The sequence below is a fragment of the Sorex araneus genome, chromosome 1 (genome assembly GCF_027595985.1).
Source record: "Sorex araneus isolate mSorAra2 chromosome 1, mSorAra2.pri, whole genome shotgun sequence".
Taxonomy (NCBI): Eukaryota; Metazoa; Chordata; class Mammalia; order Eulipotyphla; family Soricidae; genus Sorex; species Sorex araneus.
In genome coordinates this window covers 212578048-212603688 of record NC_073302.1, presented here as the reverse complement: position 1 = coordinate 212603688, position 25641 = coordinate 212578048, and the positions used below count along the sequence as shown (strand labels likewise).

Here is a 25641-nt window from a genome sequence, read left to right as displayed (position 1 = left end):
TGTTCGGAACAACTGGAATGTCCCCCACACTTTTCCCCTCACCCCAGGGCCAAAGTTGTAAGGCTTTTCTCCATTCCTTTCATTGAAACACTCGCCCAGTTGGCAGAGAATCACTGGTGGGGGTCCCAGGCTCTTGAGAATACTTGGGAGTACCCCTCCCCTGAAAATTAGCACTGTGGAACTGTCATCCCGTTGTTCATCAATTTGCTTGAGCAGGCCCCAGTAACGTTTCCATTGTGAGAATTGTTGTTATTGTGTTTGGCATATCGAATACACCCCAGGTAGCTTGCCAGGCTCTGCCTTGCAGGCGGAATACTCTTGGTAGCTTGCCAGGCTCTTTGAGAGGGACAGAGGAATCGAACCCAGGTCGGCCTCATGCAAGGCAAATGCCCTACCCACTGTGCTATTCTTCCAGTCCTAAGTTATCCGTATTCATATTCATACTTTATTTGCCCCCGAAAATTAAGTAGAACAAAAAACAGAGATCTTTGATGGCTTGCAGGGGTAGTAAAGGAATAAAGTGAATAACAACCTCCCCTACTTTTAACTTAGAATATTAGCATGAAATTTCATCCTTGCCTTGTACGTTGTACTGTATTCATAGGTTTTGTTTTCATCTTTAGTTCAGTTCAATTGGCAACATAATTCCTTAGAAAATTATTTGATTGACAAAGAACTAGAAATAAAATATGAAATTAGAATATATTTACATAGCTAAGACTTCTGAATTGACTGCTGGTCATTCTTCAGTCTTGAAATTGTTCCCTAGCACTGTTATTTGCTATTTATCACCCTATAAGTAACTTGTGCCCAGAACCATTGATATTGTCTCCTGATTCTGAAAATCATACTCTGAGTAAAAGGATTTGCCACAGAAACACCTAGGAAAAAAGTCTGGCATGTTGTTTTCTTTGAAATGTTTGATGAGAATAATAAATGAAATAGTTTATTTTTCTGTGACATTTAGCAACTAAAAGTTGCTGTACCAAATTAAGATTCAGTATCAAATAGAGTTACTTTTATTATTAAGGTAACACATGCTAAAGAAAATTTTGAAAAAAATTTAAATGAGAGGGTATTATCTATATTCCTATTTAAATGTAGTTTATCATGGTTAATATTTTGGTGATTTGGGTACATTTTCTACCAGTATTTTTAGTTAACTCTTGAGCTAAGCTTAATTATATGTTATCTACATACCTTGAATCAAAGTTCTTTTTAACTGATTGCATAAATACCAGGCACTGATTGAAGGTAACTTAAACCAAAAGGCAAAAGAAAGAAAATTTAAATTACTCTGAATTTTATCACCTTGGAGGTTTGATCTCTCATTCCTGGATTTTTTGATATTTAGCACTTTGTTTCTCAATTCAGTTTTTTCAAAACTAAAAACTTATAGATGCAAAGCATATCCACCAAAGATTCTTAGCAATAACAGTAAATATTCTGCTGTACTCTAAGCTTTGGTTTAGAGTAAGACCAGATAAGAGGGAAGAGAAATATTGTCTATTAACTCTGCAATGCAATATTCCAATAACGGTGTTCATCAGCAGAAGAATTGAGTGGCACCAGTCATTGTTTTCAGCAGCTACCATATATCCCCAGAGCTCTCCTGAACTGGTAGGACCCTTCCGGGGCCAAAATGGGCACAGTGGGTAGGGTGCTCACCTTGCATGCAGCCAACCCAGATTCCATCATTGGCATCCCATAAGGTACCCCAAGCCATGCTGGGGGTGATCCCTGAGCACAGGGGGAGAAGTAAGGCCTGAGCACCACAGGGTGTGGCATATTCCCACCCCCGCAAACAAGAAAGACATTTCCTCATACTGAGATTGAAATGGAAGCCAAGATGGAAAATCCAAAGGGAACTTCTGTATATTGTTTGCAATGTTTCTATTCTTGAGTAACAAATTTTGATTCATCATTTGAAGTTACGTAGTTCTTAACTAAAACTTTTTCTTAAGGTGCTATTAGAAATCTTCCCACACATGAGGTTATGCCTCTGAGTCTTACTATGCAGGAGATAATGGGATCCTGCACACTTTTGGAAACTCACTTTCCCTCCTACACAGTAGATAGTTTTGTTTTCCTTTAGAATTATTTTAGGATTGATTTATTCTACAATTTAGTCAGGCAAACTTGAGAGGGCCTAGAATATCTTACTTTAAAAAAAATTTGTTCAAATATTTGTAGGAGAGGACTTGAGCTTTACATTTCCAAAATTTCAACAGGATATATCAGTATAATATCTCAACTAAGTTTCTTAGAACCCAGCTATAATTTTCAGTACTAACATAATTTTAATTTTTACTCACAAAGGGTTTCTTTACTTTTGTTCATGTGTATTGCATTTTTTCAAATGTTTTACTTTCTTTCTCAAGGATTCTAATAATTTATGGAAATAATCTCTTAATTCTCTGACTTCCAAGATAACTTTTCCAATTTGTGTTTAAGCATTCTGGAGAAACTTCTCTTGTATGTCCTCCATGTCACTGACATTATTCTGCATTTCTTACTCTGCACTGACAATTCAGCAACTAATGCAAATTTTCATATTGTTTTGCACCTTAGTATTCCAACTGTGCTATCACCATCTACCTTCTTATCTTAGTATCTTTTTATCCTGTATTTCCCTTTTGGCTTTCCAGACCCTTGATTCAGTTCCTTGATGGATTGAATTCTTTAATTTGAACTTTAGTTTGACCTTTATTTTGATTTCTTGTTTAGAATTGCAGATATTACTTTCGCTAAATATCTCATAGTCTTTTGAGACTACTACACTTCTAGACACTGTTCTCTAAAATGAGTGTTTGTGTTGGCCTGGGAATTTTGTTAAAATTGCTTATCTCTAAATGTAAAAATGTATCCACGTTATATATTTATAATTTGGATATGTATATATATAGGCATATTTATAGAGAAAATCTTACCCTCTTACTGTCCATTTTGGTTCTAATTTGGTTCTTATTTTGAATCAATACAAAAGTCTAGTTTGTAATGACAGCTCCTATCTATACTCTAGCACATTTCTGATGGTATGGCCTTTCTATCCTGACAATGATTTTTCAACGACCATTATCTTTAATTCTTTTATATTCTGAAAGAAAAACATGAAAGATAAGATTTCCAAGACTTTATGCCAAATAGAAATTTGCCAGTCCCCACCCTCCTATGACTTGCATATGTTACTACATTTCTATGGTAGTAAGCACCATTATCACCACACCTATGCTCCCTTGCATTTAAAATCCCTTGGTGATTTTATAGTATATCACTATCTATGAAGTATTGCAAGAAAAAACTTGAAGTATTAGTCTACGACAAGAATGGGAGAGATTGTGAGTAAGAAAGGAGATTTTTTCACACTACAGTAACAGTAGTTGTGGGGGAAAAGTACAGCCCAATTTCTCAGATATAGAAGTATGGGTCTTTGATTATGAAATCACAAAATTTTAAAAAAAGAGGTCATTTCTGTTTCCTTTCAGAAAGATGGGCTTTTTGGTTCAGTGGTTCAATATTACATATATGTGGTCAGCATTTTACAATTAAGTTCAATCAGTTTAAAGAAAACAACTTTAATATTTTTTTCCACCATGTCACCTGTCAGTCACTATTTAAGAACTCTTGTCTATTTTCTAGCTTATCTTCTGCATATTTTGTGACAAATCCCAAGATATGTTTTGGTGTTGCCAAACAAATAGTACTTTAAAACTAGATGTCAAGATTCACATCATTTCTTTTGAGGGCACATCATATTAAAAGTTTTCATTCAAATTCTCCATTGAAGTGTGACCTCTACCTATTACTTCTTCTGAACAGAAGTATGTATATATTTAGTTTTGCTATTTTCAAGGCCTTTGAGCTTCTAAGTAGAGTGACAAAATTTTAATCCATCATTTATGAAAATAATAGATCTTTAAGTATGATTTTTTTTATTCCATTTGGGAGATTTTTTCCCCCTTTTCATTATCTAAAACATACCTTAGTTCTTTACAAAAAGAATTTTGGACTTTACACCATAGGGGAAAAATTGTCTATTGGCTTGAATTTCTGGTAAGGAGGTGTGTGAATGGCCTCAAGTTATACATTTGCAAAGGAAATACCATCCAGATGCTCAAATCAGCCTTTTCTTGGCAGACAACTAAGAACCGTACCAAAATTGAATCTAAAATCTTTAACAAAAGAATTCCACAATCTCTTACCTTTGCAATGGACAATAATTAAAAGAAGCAGTCATATCCCCATGATCATAGTTTAACTACTAACAGAGTTCACAAGACAGTTAACGCTTTGAACTGATTAGCAAATGGAAATTGTAGCAAGAAATTTTGAGGTGAGAGTGTAAATGGACATATTCTACCCAAGTTGTTGTCCCTCCTCTTTCAAAAGAAAAAAAAATTACTCACACCCTTCATAACGAACAGGGCAGATTTTGTTTTCGGTGAGGTGTTTGCTGTTACATATTGCACATAATGTATGGCTCTGTTAGGAGGAAAAAATTGGAGTCAACGTGGCTGCAAAGTTAGGTCTGCTCTGTAGCACTGTGAGATTGTTGACATCTGCCGAGGTTGGAGCGCTCAGTAAGCAGGAAATGGGGTGTCACTCTGAGTGGTAGTTTACCATTATCCTGGCATCCTAATGAAGTGTCTGCAGTGCACAGTGCTTCTGGATGGCATCTTAACGCACGGCTAAGCAAAAGCACTTCTCTCCCTGTCACTGTCATCCATCTGCCTGCACCCTACTGCAGCCAATGGGATGGAACCATGCTACAATGTGCTATAAGCCATTTAGAGTTGCACATTGCATAATCAGTCCCATCAAATATGTAAAAAATGGCTATTATTGGTTATTTTCCTAAAATTCTGGCACCTGGAGTTTGAGACATTAAAGTTAAACTTTTCCAAGTGCTGTTTCTGCTATTAATTCCACTTTCCTCCCACTATCTAAACGGGAATGAGTTGCATCCTCATTGTCTTAAGTCCTGTTAATGGACTGAATGAGTTGTATGAATATTCATTAAAACTTCACTGTACATCACACTTGGTGAACTCATCAATTTGCAATATAATGGAATGGTCATTTTCTTTGCAATAACCTTTTTTTTTTGAGGAAGGGACAAAGAATAAATTGACTAAAATTGCACTTTGGTTGTTTTCATCTTAGAGCACATTATTTAGTTTGCAGTGATAGTTTGAGGTCTTTCAATAGATTTCTGTAAAGATGCTGTGCGTTTCATCACTACATTTGCATTTCAAGCTAGTCTTGTCAATGCCAGTTGATTAAATTCAGTGTTTCAGGATCACCTCTGATAAAATTCAAGTGTGTTACAGAGAATGTCTTTTATCAGGTGCCACAAGAAACTCATCATCCTCCTGAAACTTCTAATAGATCTAATCTGACCCTCCAGACATGGCTACACCGCCGTTAGGCTCTGATGGCTAGGATTGAAGTGGTTAGATGGTCACAAAGTTGAGAAAGAGCTTTGTGTAATAGGCAGGGGCAACAGGAGTCCGCTAAATTGGGACTGGGAAGTGGGGTAGGGTTAAATAAACAAGAGGGCATAGCATAATTCGGTTGCATCAGGAATTTTTTCACAGACATTAAAACTATGGTAAACATAACAGCAGGGAAGCTTACACTGCAACGCAGTGGGAAGCTTAAAGCGTCTGTCCGCGCTGTGCCTGGCTCCAACCACTGCTAGAAGTCCCTGACTTTCATTAGCTCTCCACAATTCACCCAGTTCCCCAGAAAAAGAGAAAAATCTAAGCGGCAAAATCCCTCGCTAATTATTGCAAGTGCTCCCAACACAATACACTGTAGTGCGGGGTGGGGGAGGGGGAGTCAATAATGGTAGATTGATGTGAAGCTAGAACAAGAGTCACTTTGAAATTTAAAAAAAAACTGATAAAAGAGCTTGTCTGTTGATGGTTGATTTGTTTGTTTGTAGATCAACGTGGCCTTTCATTTGATTGGCAAGGCTGTATGTTTGAATGTTTGAATATTAGATCACTTCTCTACAGTGAAGCTTTAGAGAAAAGTCAGTGTGTGCAAGTCCTTTTGAGAAGTGCAAGTACAAATTAATTTTCTATATGACTCCATGTGTGTGCACTTGCATGCGCATGTGTACACACACACACACACACACACACACACACACACACACACACACACCCTTAACACCTAAATGCATGCAAGCATGTCTCACAAGTCTTTGAAACAGACTGGAGAAAAATTTTAATGTTATATAATTTGATATGGAACCAAATTCTTCAAAGTAGGCAAATTACTGCACATCACTGAAAATTACAGCACACTTGGAGTTAAAGCCCCCTCCCCACCCGCCCACAAAGAATGGAGTTGTTTGAGAAAAATATTAGTTTCCTCAAAGGGAGAGTGTGATCAGTTATCGAAGCCCATCAGCATTGAAAATGGTGAATTTTTAATGGAATGATGGGTGTTTATTTTTGCTAAATCCAGACTTGGGAATCTGGATTCTTCATTCATATCCCCCCAGCTGCTGTCAGCATTGCAACACATCAGCTTTCCTTCATGTGAGAATATTTCTCCAGAACTCATTTGCAAAAGAGTCGAAGCAATATTAAACACCACATCCAAACCTCTTTTAAACACACAAAGAAATGGGAAAACACATCAGAACTAGACCATTGAGAAAATTCTCCTTTCAAATTTACTGTTTGCTTCACATGCTAGTATAAAATATCCCACAAAGTCCCGTTTGTGATCCATTTGAAATAATCTTGATTTGCTTAAATTGTCACATTCTTCTTGCACATTTCTTCCTAAATGCAAAAATGGCAAAGAATTCTCTTTCCTCTTCATTATAAAAGTGCAGAATTCTGGTTTGTTTATTCCTAATGGAACACTTGAGAAAGAAGAAAATATATAAATATCTCTTGCAGAAGATTGGTTGTCTCAATCTTTGTTAAAAAGAGGATTTGTTCATTTCTTTTCCATGGTAAACAATTTGAGCTTTTCATTCTAATTTTCCGTTGTCAAATTAATGCATTTCACTTTGCTGACTTGATCCCATGGTTCTAAATCAGTGTACCTTTGAATATCCTTATCTCTTTTGTGCTATATATTTAAATGTCATTAGAAACTAGAGGTAGAACTTAGCATCTTTTTAAACAAATTTAATGGGGGAACCATCTACTCCATTGTAACTTACTAAAACAGTCTGCAAAATCTCACAAGCTAACAACATAAAACTGTATTTTACTCATCATGAGAGCATATATCAAAGTTCAAAATTTCAGGCAATGGCATACGTGGTCTGAGTATTTCAAAACAAGCATCAAAGATTTTGTCTATCTACTGCTACATATTCAATTAACAAGGTCAACAGAGAAAAGTGTGGCCACCAAGGCAGAAGAGAGAAAAAGCATTCAAGAAAAAAATAGTAGACAGTTTATCAAGCTCAGTTTCTCAAATATTGGGCAATTCTGTTAACAGACTTTGGTGGAAAGTTTTCTGTAATGAAAATGTGTCCACATGTTCGCCTACCATGTATGTGGTTCTTCAAAAATTATATTAGGAATTCTAATGAAAAAATGGCTAAGATGCTCAAAAAACTAGAAAGGGAGGGGAGGAGTGAGAAGAAAGAAAGCTGTGGCAAAAAACCTGGCCTCAGCAGCTTTCTGGGGGGAAATGGTGAAATGTGACTATGTGATTTATAATGAGAAAAGGTATCTACAACATACAATTTTCTACCTAGCTGCAAATAATAATTCATAGTGATGTCCCTTCCAGATAAAAGACCTTTGCTATGTAGGACCCATGTGGTAAAATGATCATGATAAATGTCAGACCAGTGCAGGTAACGGCTTTACAAACCATTAAGATTAGCTGGCTCTTTTTTTCGATGATAACAGTAACCATGCTGTGACTCTATGTGGTAATAATATCTCAGTCCTGATAAATGCCAGAGCTGGGCAGAGGTGTTTATCATTCCCAGTTCAGAAATGCTGACTAAAGTTGCCACATGTTGCCGCTTTTCTTCTTGTACAATAACCTCGGAGCTATAAAAAAAAAAGCTGAATCATAAAATTATTCTATTTTTCATTTTTTAAAAGATTTTGATGTGATTGCTATTAACTCATCCCAGCTCTAATGTCACTGTAAGGCCACGTAAACAAACTGATCAGCCATACAGTTCACTATAGTAGCTATTAGCTTTTTACAGAGGTCTTTTGTTCTAAATGAATATAGATTAAGTTGATGGGCGTCATTTAAAAAAATATCTTTATCCAAATGACGGGCAGGTTTTCCATAGTTTGTGTTTCCCTAGTTGTGTAGTAGATATTATTGTTTGGAGGTGGGATTTAAAAAAAAATACACTATAAGTGTAATTGAAATCAGATTGGATGCGGAGCAATAATACAGCAGGTAGGGCACTTGTCTTGCACACAGTTTCCCCAGGTTTGATCCCTAGCACCCCGTATGATGCCTGAAATACACAGGGCTGACTGTGGGCCCCGGTTCCTCCCACTACCACCATCAAATAACTTTCAAATCTAGAGAATTGTATTTGTAGGACTTCTACCTTTATGAAAAATGTACTTGATTAATGTCTCAAATTGCCAGCTACTTGAATGATTGGTTTTGGATAAGAAAGAGGTCAAGTGATGCAAAATAATAAGAGTTGTTACAAAACAAGTAAATCAAGTGTGAAGAAAATTCTCACAGGAAAAGAAAATTCAAAGAAACAAACTATCCAGTCTTACCTTCTCAGCATAGATTATTGCCTGAGGGTGAGTAAGTATCATTTGTAAGTTTCAGAAATGTACTTGGCCACAATGACACTTCCCAAATTACTTTGAAACTAGAAATTTGAGAGAGGACAATATAGTCATGCTTTTCCTGTGAAGATTGCTTGCTGAGATGTCAACCATTTCTTTTCTCTTCATATCAGACAGAGAAGCATTGCTAAAAATTTAAGGAAGTTGGGCTTGAATGACAAGTTTAGGTTGCTGAATTTTAGGAAATATTATTATCTTAAAATTGAGTTCACGAAAGCAAAATATTTTATTAAAAGTTACTCAAATTAACAAACTTGAATAATTTTTTCTATGCTTCTATATAATTTTGAAACTTAATAGAGCAATTATGTATTAGGGCTAACAAAAGTGATTCAGAAAAAATAACTTACTTGAAATGGGACTTATATTCAATGAACATTTAATATATGTGCATTAATGTTTCATTGAGGACTGCAGTGATAGCACAGGGGTAGGGCATTTGCCTTGCATGAAGCCCACCCGGGTTCAATTCTTGCGTCCCTCTCGAAGATCCCAGCAAGTTACCAAGAGTATCCTGCCCACACGGCAAAGTCTGGCATACACCCGTGGTGTATCCGATATGCCAAAAACAGTAATAACAAGATGGAGATGTTACTGGTGCCAGCTCGAGCAAATTGATGAACAATAGGATGACAGTGCTACAGACTGTGCTGATGTTCATTGACACATTTGATCCTACCAAAACATTCTAAGAGTCACATATATTGGGTGAGTTGGTTTCTTTGTTAGGTATTTTTGATTAATGAACTGAATGCATCAAGAAACAAGCAACATGCCCTAAATCCTATAGCAGAGGAAAAATTCTAAGCTAGTTCGTTCGGAATTCTTGTGTCACCAAGGATGTCACTACTGCTTCTCATTTTTAAAACATGAATCTGAGTTATGTATCAATTTATATCCATGTGTGAATTCTGACTTTGCCTTGGGATGTTTGTATCTAAAAAAAGTGTAAGTTACTTACTGGAATTTATTGAGCAGTTAGTCATTGACATGTCTCGGACAACTCCTTATACCCAACCCAAGTTTCCTAATTTATAAGATTATCTTCAAAAATTTGTTTCTAGTTGTAAGACATTCTAAAACAAACAAAAGTACTCTCTGGTGTCTATTATCAAAAAGATCAGAAATAACAAGTATTTTCAAAGGTGAGGAGATAAAGTATGTCTCCTCAAAATGTTAAGATTTTAACTACCATGTGATCTAGTTATTTTGCTTCTGGGTATCTATGCAAAACATGAAATTTCCACAAGAAATGCACACTAATCTGAAGAGTTATATGCCTCCGTCTTTCTTTGCAGCATCATACATAATAGCCAAGATTTGGAAGCAACATACATCCAACAAAACATAAGTGGAAAATCAAACCCCAGTATATGAATGATATCCCTGACATGTATTCTACAAGGAAACAAAGCAAGGGACTAGATAGTATGTAATAAATAATTTTTTAAAAGTCTCTTGGCAGCTTGGCTCTTCAAGCCACGTTCTCCTTTGAACATGCATCTCACTTGTCCCCATGTTTTTTTGCTTGCTTATTTCCACTGAAGAGCCTATGTTCTCTCTTAAACACACACTCCAATCCCCTTTCCCTTCCCAACACATCATTCTAAATAGGTTTCAATGAAAACCATATTGCTTCTCAAACATAGGAATAACTCTCTAGGCTATGGACTACAGAGCTGAAGTTACCAAGTGGCAGGAGAAGGATTTAGGGAGGGAAAGGAGAACTAGAAGTCACGTGTGTGATGAAGGGTCTTGGGCCCTTGGGTGCTGGTGAAGCGCAGGAACTGAGTATATGCCAAACATAGATATTAATCTCTTGTGAACATATTACCTCAACTTACAACATAAGAAATCCATTTGAAAAAGAATTTTTTTCTCTGCTTTTTGGGTCACCCGGCGATGCTCAGGGTTTACTCCTGGCTCTGCACTCAGGAATTACTCCTGGCGGTGTTCAGGGGACCATATGGGATGCTGGGAATCAAACCCATGTCGGCTGCATGCAAGGCAAATGCCCTACCCACTGTGCTATCACTCCAGGCCCAGAAAATAAAATTTAAAAAAACATTTAAAGGTAACATACTACCATTTGCAGCAACATGGATGAACTTTGAAAATATTGTGGCAGTTAAAATATGTTGAATAAGTCAAGTGGTGGAAAAGAACAACTATAGGATTTCACACATATGCAAAGAAACAAAAATAACAGCATAATAAATTCTCAAACTCTGAGACTGTAGGAACAAAATGTTATAAAATACCTTTCCCTGGGAAGGGGAGGAGATAGAAGTTTTGATAAGTAGGGTGAAAGAGGTCAATTGTGTGGTGTCGAATGGAGACTAGATCTTTGGGTTGATTATAATGTAGTAAATCTATATGTAGAAATTGATAAAAAAAAAATCTTCTTTGTCTGAAACATGTATAATGATATTCACAAAGTTTGTTTCAATAAAAATTATCGATAAAAGATAGTTGTGATGTAAAACTAAGACAAAACGAGATGGAAAATACTCTGAATGTTCAGAGATTATCTCTCCTTCCTACTTTAAGCCAGGATATTCTTTCAATTCTGAACTAGTTATGGGTCAAAAATAAAATATAAACTGAAGAGAAACTAAAGGATTCTTTTCTTCCAGTATAGATATGGCTATAAGCGACTATCATGTTTTCATATGGGTTGCATTATATATTTCTGAAGAACTTCCTGAAGAACAGCTGTGATATAGCTGACTCCCCTAAAACAAAGGGTACTGTTGTCCTTTAGAAGTTATAGAAAAATAGAATGAATGGAACTCCCTATACATTGATTAATAGGAGAGTCTGGTCTTTAAGCCTCTGGGTGGACCTATGTAACAAGGCAGATTTAATTTTGAAGTGTGGTTTAGCATGTGACTATAAATATGTTAAGAATAATAAATACATCGATGATAAGGCCAGAGAAGTGTGCAGAGAGTCATCAAGTACAGAGTTCTGCACTACACAAAACTCTTTCTGTCACTCTATAACTTTATCTTATCTCTGTACAAAGGCATTTGGTTGTAAATGTCCTTGTTTTAGTAGCCACATTTCATGCAGATAAATGCAAATGTAACTATCATAAAACGATCTATTTTTAAAATATGTCCTCAAAACCATGAATCAGGGTAGAACTATAAAGCCACATCTTTATCATAGCATTAAAGTCTATCTAACATCATGTAGAACTGTTACTTCACTAAGTAGCCTGGAGTTGTTTTTGAAGAAGCTCATTCACAACAAAACCAAGTGTAATTTGACATTATGGCCTGGTCGGGTTAGCAGTGGATATAAGCAAGATACAGTCTGATAATTTAACATATGCATGTAAATGATGTGTATTTATATGCTTATGTATATTTGTCACTATTGAGTGGCAAATATTAAATGCTATGGAAAGGTTTTGCTTGCCATTGTGAACTCACAGCGTAGAGAATTAAGAGACTATTTGGATATAGGCGAAGAACTAAAATAGAGGTATAAAAATAGTAAAACCACAAAAATCAATCATAAAGCAATAAGGATAGAATCAAATCTGAGCAAAGGAGAGAGATGTAGATTTCATTCCATGAGAAACTATTTTTTTGTAATTTTTATAGAGTACATTTATCTACTTTATAAGAACTATTGAGAGTATTTCGCCCGCACAGCAGAGCCTGGCAAGCTCCCCGTGGTCTATTTGATATGCCAAAAACAGTAACAACAATTCTCACAATGGAGACGTTACTGGTGCCTGCTTGAGCAAATTGATGAGCAATTAGGATGACAGTGACAGTGACAGTGATACATTTATCTATGAGTATTCTAATTCTCCATGCAGAAAAAAATCTTGCCCCATCACAAACACGCAAATATAATGTAAAAAAAAGAAGATAAGGATATTTCAAAGTCTTTTCATAACTCTCAATATTTCACAAAAAGAAACTATATGCTGAAAGAAAAATATTAATAGAAAATGCTGTCTTTCAGAAGCTCACTGGATCAGTTGAAGATAGTTGACACATCTTTAGGAAGCTGTGTGTGCATCTCTGCTCATTAGCCACTCCTGTATCATAAATGCTAGCTCTAATTCCTAATATGACACATCAATAACCAGATCTGAAAAGGTTCCATTACCATTTTAATATATCCAAATTTATTTTTAGATGCTCCTTCTTTTAGAAGCCTGTGTTGCATTTTATGATTTTACAAGCTATGGAAGAGTGGGTGTGGTATTGATTTGAATGAGAAGCCACTGCTTTTCCATTACCTTTTCAAAGATTTTGTTCTAATTGTGTTGTAATTGGGGTGGAGAGATAACACAGCGGGTAGGGCATTTGCCTTATACGCAGTTGACCCACGTTCCATTCTTCATCCGTCTTGGAGAGCCTGGCAAGCTGCCGAGAGTATCCCGCCAGAATGGCAGAGCAAGGCAAGCTCCCTGTGGCACATTTGATATGCCAAAAACAGTAACAAGTCTCACAATGGAGACGTTACTGATGCCTGCTCGAGCAAATCGATGAACAATGGGACGACAGTGACAGTGGTTCCCCTTCACTAGTTCAGTGTAACTTAGTCACAGCTATGCTTGCCTCACTGCCCCATTTATTCAATTCCATAAGTATACAAGTAAGAAAAATAAATTTTTAGAAATATTCATCATGTAGAATTTTTTTCACAAGCATATATAGGATATCTACTTTTTTTTAATTTATTTTTTATTCTTGGTTTTCGGGCCATAGTTGGCTGTACTCAGGGCCTGCTCCTGACACAGGAATCACTCCTGGCAGGCTCAAGGGACCATCTGTGGTGTGGAAGATGGTTGTTACAGGCAAGACAAGGTCTAACTCATTGTGCTATTGCTCTGGCCCCAAAACATCTCTTTTTAGAAGGAGTCTTGAACTGTTCACCTGTCAGCTCATTCATCTTATAGCCTATCACTAAGTATTTGGTGTTGTGAAATGTCAGGCTATTGTAAAAATTGTATATTCACTGGTTGGCATCAACCACTTCAAAATTAACATATATATTTTGAATGTAATCTGTGGCCAAATTATATGCTTACAGCTAAATGTACAAGATGAGCCAGACCCAGCATGGGACTTAAAGAAGGTAATTAGAGCTTAGAGGGTGACCATTTATAGAGTACTCTCTCTTTTACAAGTTGTGGTGCTAGATACATTACTTACTATCTTGTTTAGTCTGTAAAACTGGTCTATTAGATATTTTTCAGGGAAAATACCACACAGCTAATAAAAAATACTGTTAAAAAGTCCAAACCCAGTACTCTCTATTCCAGTCCACATTTTCTATATTTATTTCATTTACATTTTCCTTCTTCATTCATATGAACTACTATACACCAGTACAGGAGCTACTTAGACATATGGGGAAATTCCAAGTTTAATGGAAAAAATTGAAAGGAATATTCAAAAAGTGAAAATAAATACGGAGCATTTATGAACAAATGAAATAAGTATAATGGAACAAAGAGACAGAATTGGCTAAAGAGAAGTTTATAGTTCTTTTACCATGTGCTTAAGCAGAATCGGTATAGTTTTAATTCCTGCCCCAGCACGAAAGCAGTGACCATGCAAATCTAAATATTTCCAGTTAACTTACAGAAAACACTTGTAGGCTCACCCTGACTGTATTATATTTTTCCTTAAATCTGAAGGTTGCGAAGGTAACTGCACACTCCAGGTATCATCCATCAAATGTTACTTATAACTGCTACCTCTGTAGTCTTTGGGATCCAGGGACCCTTTTATTGAGCCTCTGATTTCTGTGGTCAGAAATTTCAGTGCAATTAGCAATTCTCTGGTCCTTTCCTTCTTTCCTCTCTTCTCCCAACTCTCCTAATATTTATTTTATTTTTTAAACAAGTGGTTTACTTTATGATCCTCAAATAAATTCTACTGATATATTTTTGAAAACTTATGAATTGTATTGTCAGAACTGTATCATATTTGGACCTGTATTTGACATTAATATCAGAATCCCATATGCAAAGCTTCAGTACACAAAATTATTTTTTTATGGCAAGGAAACCCAAACACAGAAATAAATGACTTGTCTGCCCAACATTCAGGAATGCTCCTTCTAGCTATTGTTCCAGTTTCTATGACCACAGTGCTCAAAGTCATCTAATGAAAGAGACATTGAGAGAAACAGAAGGGGGAAAGTTAACTGGTTAAAATACTAAATCAGTTCCTGGTACACAGACTCCCCAGAAGTCCAAACTGACCCTTTAACTTTGATCTCATGGGCCAGTCTTGATCATATGGCTACTATAGCTGTCAAAGAAGCTGGAAGATGAATTCTGATAGGGTATAAAGGAATTCAGATCTTATCATGCCATCCACACCTATAAAGGAAGAAAAACAAAATGAGGAAAAGTATCCTGTCCACGCATGCACACATGCACACATACAAAAATGCACCCACAAAGAAAACTAATCTATGTGGAATATAGCTTTGAAATTTTAATTTTTCTAATGCATTTAAGTATCATGCTTTGAATATTTTGAATACTTTTATATTTTTCTGAGGAAAAGATGTGTGTTTGAGTGACAAAAATAACATAGATATACATTACAAATTATTTCCTCTTCCACACTTTAAGGTGTGCCCTGTCATACTCAGTTCCCATTGTTGACATAACAAATTACAATAACCCCATGCAGGAGATTGGATGCCAATTTATTGTTGCTGAGCAAAAATTAAGGTGTTGGGAACACTTTGTTTCTTCTGGAAATTCCATTTGCTTATCTTTTCCAGAGGTCCTGTTCTTTCTTTTGCTGCTGACTCTACTAATATGGTAATTTCTCCTTATTCTTCCATTATTACAGCATCTTCCTCACTCAGGTGCTCCTACTTTCCTCAATAATCACCCTTATATTTACATTGAGAATCACCTCTAACCTCATTATCCAGAATAGTCTTCTCAGATAAGAATCCCCAGCTCAGGGAAAAGCAGATCAGATAGAGAAGGGAGAACCAAGTAATGGATGTTGGTAGGACATATTCAGGTTGAAAGATGCATGCCAAAAGTAGACTATAGACCGAACATGATGGCCATTCAATACCTCTATTGCAAACTACAACACCCAAAAGGAGGGAGAACAAAAGGGAATGCCCTGCCGCAGAGGCGGGGTGGTGAAGTGGAGATGGGGTGTGGGTGGTGGGAGGTATCAGGAACATTGGTGGAGGAGAATGGGCACTGGTGGAGGGATGGGTAATGATCATTGTATGACTTAAATGCAAATACAAAAGTTTGTTAATTTGTACCTGTACCTCATGGTGATTCACTAATAAAAAATTTAAAACAAAAAAGAATTCCCATCTCAACCCTATCTGCAAAGTTCTTTCTCTATGTAAAACTGTGTATTCACAGACTCCAGAGATTAGTACATAAATATTGTAAGAATTTTATTGTTCACCCTTTCATATCTTGTAAAATAGTAAAACATTATAAAAATGAACTTAATACTTGATCTTAACAAAAGAATTACACTTTAGTTACACTAGGGCGGCTTCTTGGATACTACACAGTTTAATATTCAGAATAAATAAAAAACCTCCCAATTATAGATGTTGAATGAATCTGTTCTCTTTGCTGCTTATTAGGCAAGTTACTATGTCTTGATTCAAAATTATCCTAAGAGAATTTCCTCATGCCTATGATATCTAATTCCTTTGTAACATTGCATTTTTGTTTATTTTTAGAAAACCAAGACAACAGCAAAAGAATTGAAGCTATAAAGTCTCTTGTGCAAAAACTCCCTCCGCCAAATCGTGACACCATGAATGTTCTCTTCGGACATCTAAATAAGTGAGTTTAGGGGTTTATGGTTGTTCCATTGTGTATTTGTCTCTTAAATAAGCAATATTTAATTTCAAATCTCTAAGACAAGAGCTTCCAAATGCAATGATTTCACTTTTTCCTATCTAACTGATCTAAGTATTCCTATAAAACTTGCAAAACTTATTTTTCCTTTTGTTTCCACCAGGAGACATTTGCTGGTTATCAGAATTATAATCAGTGCCCTGGTATGGGTCATCTTTACCTTGCTATCTGTTATAATGAGAAGAGTGTGAAATGACTCAGACATGAGTCCAGAGCTTCATCCAAACATGTACCAAGTTTTATAATCACTAATAACTTTCTGAAACTCTGAAACCCAATTTCCTCATCTGTGAAAGGTTGATTCAAATGAATATAATGTTCTCCATGTAAACTTCAAAGAGAAAGGTATCCCATCCAGGATCAAAAAAGTGGAAAGCTCAGGAAAGCTAAAGAATTTAATATGTTTAGAATCAGAAAGTAGGTGAAAGTGATATATGGGATGGTAGTGGGACTGAGGCAACATGTTAAATGGGTGTTGGGTCACCTTGGAAATTTGGAATTCATTACAAATACAATGAAGAGCCATAATTATTACTAATTTGAGATATTATTCAAGATGTTTGAATGCCATGTAGAGAATAGATTGGCAAAATGAAAGTAAGGCAATCTATTTACTGTGGCCACCATATAGCTCAGGCAGAAGCAAGACTTACTGTTGAATGGAGTCCACATAGAGAATGGGCAGAGGTATTTATTCTGAAGGGGAACCAGATTCTATTTGCTTCAACAGTAGTTAGAACATTAGAGAGAGATGCAAGGAGATATCAACTGGACCTCTCAGTTTTAGGGCTTTTGCAAGTGGCAAAATGGTAGTGAACCACATAGATAAGTACTGAAAAAGGGATAGATTGGAATAAAGTAGGTAGCTCCATTTTGGACTTTAAATTTAAAATGTTACCATTTGTCCTCTGTTGACATCTTTTTCAGAAAAGGAAAAAATATACACGCGAAGGGGGTTTAGTTTTCACCATGTACATGCAATCATGTTGAAATCTGATAGAGCTTCAAACAGATTGCACAGATTTTTTTGTACGATTAGTTCTCTTTAATCACCTTAATCACCCATTCCTTGTGTGAAGTCATTTTTTCCAATTATCCAATTGCATGATTTTTAGTGTAAATGCAATATGTGCAATTGTGCACACACACAAATTATGCAGATATGGTGCATGAATATTTAAAAGTGAAATTTGTCCACTAGTTCCTCTCAGTCTACTAAGCAGAAGCAACTAGTTTCTCTCCATTCACACTATGTTTCTGTGTCTCTGCCTATCTCTTATCTACCTTAGTCACATAAGTGAACAGTTTATCAAGGATCAGGACATCTTTGGTTGTTAAGACATTCCTTTTTGTGTCCTCCAAATATTGGCTACAATGGAAAACCCAGTGTGGTTTACGTAAAAAGAGTTCTAGGTTTAAAAGGAATAGAGAAAAAAAAATCTTGTGTTAAATTCTTGCTTTATACTCTACTCCTTTATGATACCAGGCATGTAAAATTGGATTAAATAATATCAACCATATCTTACGATTATGAGAATTAAATGAGATAATGCATATAAATGCCTGACACTAGGTAAACATTCCGCAAATGTTAGTTCTTTGTACTCAAGATCCAGACTCACAATGAAATAGAGCTCATGTTACAAGTAAATACTGGAGTTCTTATCTCAGTAACTTTAACTGGATAAAGTCATAAAACAAATGGAGAAGTGTACTCTTTAATGCTATGAAATACTTACTCTTAGAGACTTGAGAAATATCCATAACTCAGCTTCAATTATTCCTTTTTATACCACTAAAAGTACAGCTATAAAATGAAGACATTGAGAGTCAGCTAAATGTGCCTTTGAACAATAAATAAATAAATAAGCTATGTAGATAAGGAGCCATATAGTTAAGGCCCTTCAAAGTATGAAAATCTTCCATCTTCATGTTCTACAATCCTAACATTAGCAATTAATGCCTGATCTTATTTCATATACCTAAATTCATCTCCTAATTTTTATTGAATTTTCTTTCATTTGATGAAGATATAGATAGGGTTTTTTTTACTAGAATATAAGATCAGTTTAGCACATCACCTCAACAGCATTTGCATCATAAGATTTTTCATTACAGTTGGAGAGAAGAGTATTATTTGCTAACCACCAACCTTTCTTGAGTGGTGTGACCATATTCCACCCCTGCAGAGATTTATAAACTGGGTTTAATTATGCACAAGTGTGTGCGCATGATTATATCTTGTTAAGCATTTCTTACTAAATTTTTGATAAACAGCCAATCGTGGCATGTCATCAAAGCCCGAGAAGACTAAATAAGAAGATTGTTTAACGAGAATTTAAATATATTCATGTTTGAAAGAATCATTAGAATGTTTTCCTTAGTCTTGATGCATTTGGTAGTTCTTCAGAAAATCTACCGTCAACACTTGCATGTAGTGTTTATTCAAAATTGTTGCAAATATATATATTTTGAAGTTTGTTTGGTGTGGGTCAGGGGATGTAATGAAGTGCCAAAAATTCCACTTGACCTACGTACTCTGCTCAACAGAATCGAGCTCCATTTTTGCACAGCTCTGAGTTAAACATTCCCTTGAGAGCACAGAAACTACCAACTGTGATTGTTTAATGTAGCACAGTTGGACTTGAAGGTGGACTTGAAGGTGAACACAAGTCCTGCCCATCAAAAAAAATTTAAGGATTGTAATTATTTTACAAATAAGACTGATATAATAATTGCTGAAGCTGAATAGTCTCCAACTTCCCTTTTTAGATCAAATTCAAGGTCAGTTTCTATATTTTGCTGTGATAGCTTGAGACAAGGAATTCAAGTAGGTTTTCATCTCAAAATGACACCAACCAGAAACCTTTATTAATATCCACTTTCTCCGACTGACATTACCATGATACGCACTGGGGGTTGCTCTCATCTCTTGTGAATCATCACATAAACGGCAAGTTCTATCTCTAGAAAATTTAAGTAAAGTATCAAATTTAACTTGTTTGCAAAGTTAGGGAGGTGAAACTAAGATGAAGTTAACGGGAATGAGGACCTAGAATGATAAGATTTACTTGACAATAGGTAATAATTTGGGGTTGCGCATCTGACCAAGAAGTTATATAAGAACTAGAGAACCATTGTAACTTTAGCAGGCCATTTCATGGTGTCTACAATGTTTATGTTAATGTTGTTGTCTGACAAGCCTGCATCGGGTGCATAAGATAAAAGAAAATTAAAACCAGACGACCACACAGGAATTGCAGTTAAACTGAAGTGATGACTATCAGAAAGAAATAGTCCCAAATCATAAGACTGTTCAGAGGAAAGAGTCCAACTTTTATTTTCTTTTTAATTTCTATATCCCCTATATTCAGTCAGACATGGAGGTAAAGCTGAGGTTTCAAAACTGGAGAATGATGGGAATTAGTGAGTATCTCCCTGAATTCATTTCATGCTTTTCATTGAAGAAACCCCCATCTTGATCCCAAACACTGTGTTGTTCTCAAACCACCTACAGATACACAGAGCTGGTACGGCTCCTGGGCACAGCCAAATGGTCCAAAATCAAAAGCTGAGATGCCGTGAAAACTGTCTCTCTGACAGAAATAAAAAGAATTAGCAAAATGAGATATTGTACAAAAAGATCTCTTTTTCTCTATTTTGCAAGTGTGTACAAAAGGGGTGGGGATGATGTTATATTTTTTAAAGGGTATAAACCAGAGAGATAGTACAGAGGTTAGGGCATTGCCTTGTGCACCATGGACCCAAGTTTGATCCGTAGCATCCCATATGGTTCCCAAAGTCCCACCAGAAGTGATCCCTGACTCAGAGCCAGGAGTAAACCCTGAGCACCACCAAATGTGACCCTAAACCAAAAAATAAAAATAATAACAACCTGAAAAACCAATAAAATAGTCTCAACATCCTTTTGGCATATGTGTGTTAATCAAGCCTCTCTGTTACTGGAATAGTCCAGCCTGAGAAAGGAATCAATGAAATACTTAATTTGTCATAAATTAAAACCTTTAAAACCTTCATAACCTTTGGCTATTTATCTTTTTTTTGGGGGCTATACCCTAAGTTATATGATATGAGTGAAGAGAGGTGGCTTACCAAGATAAATTTGTTTATTTCAGTACTCTGAACTCCTGGAAACTTAAGAATTACCTAAGTGTTCAGTGATAAAAGAAAGTTGTATCAGCTTAGTGAAGTGTAGTTCATGGAAATTTTTTTTAGCAAGGGAAATGCTCATGTTAGATAAAGTCACAATATATTAAATACTTGACAGTATAATGATCAATATGTTAAAAATTAGTATATCTCAAAATATTTTAATGACCTGTATGGAAATGTTAATATTTCTTCTGTCCGTTTACCTTTTGCTTTTCTGTTTTGTTTTGGGGCAACACCTAGCTGAGTCTTGGCAGTGTGCTCAGGGATCAAACCAGGGTCCACCACATGCAAGGGCCCTTTTTTCTTCAAGTTTTGAATTATAGTAAGTTTTTTTTCTTTAGTGTATTACTTTTTTTACCACTCCTACCAATGTTATATTTCTATTAATGGTATATAATACAGGGAATGTTGAGGCTAAGAGAATAAGTAGAAAGAACATATTTTGGACTTGAGTTGGTGTAAACCTGAGTCCAACTTTGATCCTGACTGGAAGTGTAAATTTGAACAAGTCACAGCTCTTAAGTTTCTGTTTTCCCATCTGTAAAATGGAGATCATAATAGAATCTACTTCTGTGATGCCAAGAAAAAGAATGTTTTTATAAAGAGTCATGCACATCACCTACCACATCTTAAGTCACAGATACACATTATACATCAACAGCTATTATTTTCATAATGGGATAAATATAAAAAGAAATTTGGTTTGGGGTCACACCAAAATGCAGTGCCTCAGGGTTTACTTCTGGTTCTATGTGTTCAAGAATCATTCCTGTTGGTGCTGGAGGGACCATGCGTGATGCCAGGCATTGAACTTAGGTCATCTGCATGCAAAGCGAGCCTCTTACCCACTGTACTATCTTTCTGCCCATATAAAGTAAATTTTAATGAAATAAATATAGAGAGAATCGCATAAGTTACGTTGCCAAAATCATTGGCATCCAGAAAATTCTCTATCTCACCACAGAATCTTTTTCTAAACTTGAGTTTTAATATTAGCCTGACTCAGCCAATGTCCTCAATTCCCAGTGAGGCTGTTTTCACATTTGACAGGACACCTGACACCTCCAGGATATGCCCAGACCTCGTGTGAAATCTCTGATCAATTCTCTCACCAACTCTCAATAAACCTGGCTACTTCTTATGTTCTCAGATCGGACCATTTTTACCCGTAAGATGGTAGCTTGCTGAAAACATGACCTGGTACATCTTAATTTAGGCAGGTGTGAAGAAGCTGGAGATAAGCACACGTCTTCCTGTGTTTCTGGATCAGAGTACCTCCTGTTACTAATGATTCCAAGGGACCACTCTCTGCTGTGTTGTTTAACTTAGTGAAATGAGTTGCACTGTGAGAATTTCCTGCCAGACAGAATAGCACACTGACATTGTGGAAGCCTGATGACATAGATTGATGTTTGTAGTCCCTTATCTTATGCCTCACCCCCCACACACACATGTGTAAACACTTCTAGCATCCTATCAACTACATATCCACCTGAAACTGGCACAGCCCTTTGAAGTTCTGAGACTCCTGTCATCGTTACTATTAGGCACTCTAGTGATTGTTTAAGTCTGTTGTTGTTGCTGTTGTTCAATATTTTATTTACGGAATAAAATACAGAATAGTTACAGAAAAATAAAAAGTAAAAACAAATGCATCTCTATGGAGCTAAACTTAACTGGTTGGCCGATTTTCTTTGTGGTGTGCCTTTTGGAAGGCAAAACAAGCTCGAATTTTTGAGGAAGGAAAGAGAAAAGAACACTCAATTCCCATGCAGGTATGCATGATTAAGAGAAGTCAAAATGTCTTAGAAAGGGACATCTTTTAGAGATGACATAAAATAATGTCATTCATTGAGTTTCAAAAATAGCCTTGGAAGAAGATATTTGCTACAGAACGTAGGTGCAAATAAACATTCTTGAAGGAGATTGACACTTTGTAAAATAGGTTGAAAAAAGAGCTAAAATCTTCTCTTTTACATTGACTCTAAGAAAATCGCCAGCTGTTCACAGAATTCCAAGGTGAAAAAATGATATGGCTGAATAGACAAATCTCATGGAAGCATGCCAACTGAATGCCTCGTTGAAAGGTGAAACTGTTGAGCTGTGGCTATTTTGTGAGAGTAAACGGATATTTAAAGCTTTTCTGTGGTCTTCATGGATGTTAAAATAAAATATTCTACAAAAGCATGTCAGAGGTACCTTAAATGATGAAGCCCTAGAAATGTAAGGGCTGTAGGAGGAAACAATGGTGAGAAAGTAATTTATCCACCCTGTCTTTGAAAAAGCACGGTGGGCATTTCTGGTACTTGAATGTAGCCAGGGAGGTGTGCGGTTGGGGCAGAGGGGGCAGTCAGGGGAGGCGAGTGGAGGGGAACAGGAGGCTGATGTGGAGATATGATTAAAGAACAGACATGGAACTGCCACCCTCTCTGCAATCCTCAGGAGCAATGACTGGTGACGCTCTCTGCCTTCCAGACCTCACAATGCTCGGTTTGAGTGTGCTTGGGAGCAGGATGTGTTATTTCATACTGTCTCTGGCAGCCCAACCCTCCCCACCACCACTTTTTTTTTGTACACTTTGGTCTCTCACCCAACCACAATACCTGATATCCAAGGACTTGCAGTGCCTGTATATTTTTACTGGAAAATAAGGAACCTGTGCAAAGTATTATTTTTCTTTTTCTCTCCTTCGGCTTTTCCTTTTTTTTTTCCCCTCCTGAAGGACGGGAGCTGCAAGTTGCTTGAAATAAGCCAGAAGCCTAATAGCTCCTTTGCTTGTGTATTTGAAATGGCACCCTAATCATTTTGAAGAGCTAATGTACTTCCTATGGGTCTGAAATTTCTCAACTGGACTCCTGTGGCAGAATTTGGCCTGGTAGTTAAGAAAATTAATTACTCTGACCGTGAGGATGAAGCAAGAGTTCCCAACTCCCTGTAGTAATCATTAAAATGTCATCTACTTAGGAGACATCATGGCACAGGATTTATAAGTTTTGTGAGCTCAGGCCTAAGTTCAGTGATCCTTCCAGTGGTGGACCCTCGTTCTGGAGGAAGACTTTGCAAGATAAGGTTTTTTAAGATGGGAGTGCATTTATTAACTTTAGATCTTTCGATATAACTTTTGAATGGTAACATTAACCCCTTAATAATGGGGGTAAAAATAAAAGCAAAACTTAAAGTGGCTCCTTCCCATATATCATTGTTTTTTTCTATTATTAATGGTGTTCCACAGTTGGGGTAGTCCCTTCAGAAGAGGTAAATTTATTAGCCTGCACCACCCTCTCCAATATGGATCTTGGCCTTTTCTAATGGAAAGAACCCGGGATTTGGAAAGAGAAGACACAGGCTCAGGTCCCAACCTCAGCCCTTAGAAACTGCACAATATTGAGGAAAACCATTTAATGTCCCTAACTCTCTTTTGCTTATGTAGGTCAAATAAATTCATAGTTGTGAAAACGCTTGTTAACTGTGAGGTTCTATTCACTCCTTCCTTCGGGAAATGTTCAATGAGTGAATGCCTTTAGTGTTGCAGGCGCTATTTTAGATCAGGGGTCAGTACACACTGGCCTAACATCCACATCCAGTCTGCTGCTGGTCTAGTTTGACTGGAAAAGACACACTGAGACACACAGAGACACACATACAATTGTTTGTTTGTGCATCACCCGAGACTGCTTTCAATCTGCAGTGGCAAGAGTTAAATTGTTGTAACAAATTTCACAAGACCAGAAATATTTACGATCTGACCCTTTATAGAATAAATTTGCTGAGTCCTCAACTCAATACTAGTAAGATTCAGAGACTCTTAACCTCACTTGTATTTGTGGGATGGGGATTGGCTCTAGGGGGTTGGTGAATGAGGCCTCCCAAGTAGCCAACATGGACCTGAAAGACTCTCCCAGCAATACGAGGCCAACCAGGCTAGCAGATCAGTGCAGGGGTTCCAAGATGTGGTGCTGCTCAGGCCCGATAGTGCTCTGCGAGAACACCAGATCTATGAGATCACCAGATCCTCCCTTGTGCTTCTGGGGCTAGTGTTATAACTAGTAATTCTCAGGGGAGGAAGCATGGATTAACTGTGTATGTTGTATGGCCCCTTAACTTGCACGCCTCCAACTCCTGTACTCTTTCTATTCTTTTAACCTCACTTATAATCTCCTGGGGAAGATAAATTTTTTAAAAAGAGTATAATAAATGTAATGCAATATCACACAATAAAACTGAGTATTAGGATCAAGAAACTAAGGAATGCCCACCGGAAAGATGATGCAGATTGACTTTCAGCTATCAGCTTGGTAGACAGACCTCCTATAACCAGAAACAATACTACATGCAAATAGAAAGGGAAGAAAACTATTGTATGGTGAAGAATTGTCAAATCCCTGAGACTGATTAGAGAATTAGAAAACATGAGACATGGCAGTATGTAAGCTCAGAATTATTTTTTAAAAATAGGGAGGGAAAGAAGGAAGGAAGGAAGGAAGGAAGGAAGGAAGGAAGGAAGGAAGGAAGGAAGGAAGGAAGGAAGGAAGGAAGGAAGGAAGGAAGGAAGGAAGGAAGGAAGGAAGGAAGGAGGAAGGAAGGGGGAAGGAAGGAAGGAAGGAAGGAAGGAAGGAAGGAAGGAAGGAAGGAAGGAAGGAAGGAAGGAAGGAAGGAAGGAAGGAAGAGAAAGGAAGGAAGGAATGAAGAAAGAAAGAAAGAAAGAAAGAAAGAAAGAAAGAAAGAAAGAAAGAAAGAAAGAAAGAA

At 36.7% G+C, this 25641-nt stretch overlaps 1 protein-coding gene across 1 annotated transcript in view; it reads left to right on the top strand.

Annotated features, from left to right (window-relative positions):
- Nucleotides 1-25641, top strand: part of ARHGAP15 (Rho GTPase activating protein 15) — a 696849-nt gene that overhangs the window by 612320 nt on the left and 58888 nt on the right. The window contains exon 12 of the mRNA XM_004614082.3: nucleotides 16542-16647. Within this exon, the coding sequence (XP_004614139.3) occupies nucleotides 16542-16647 (106 nt within the window). The remainder of the gene's footprint in view (nucleotides 1-16541; nucleotides 16648-25641) is intronic.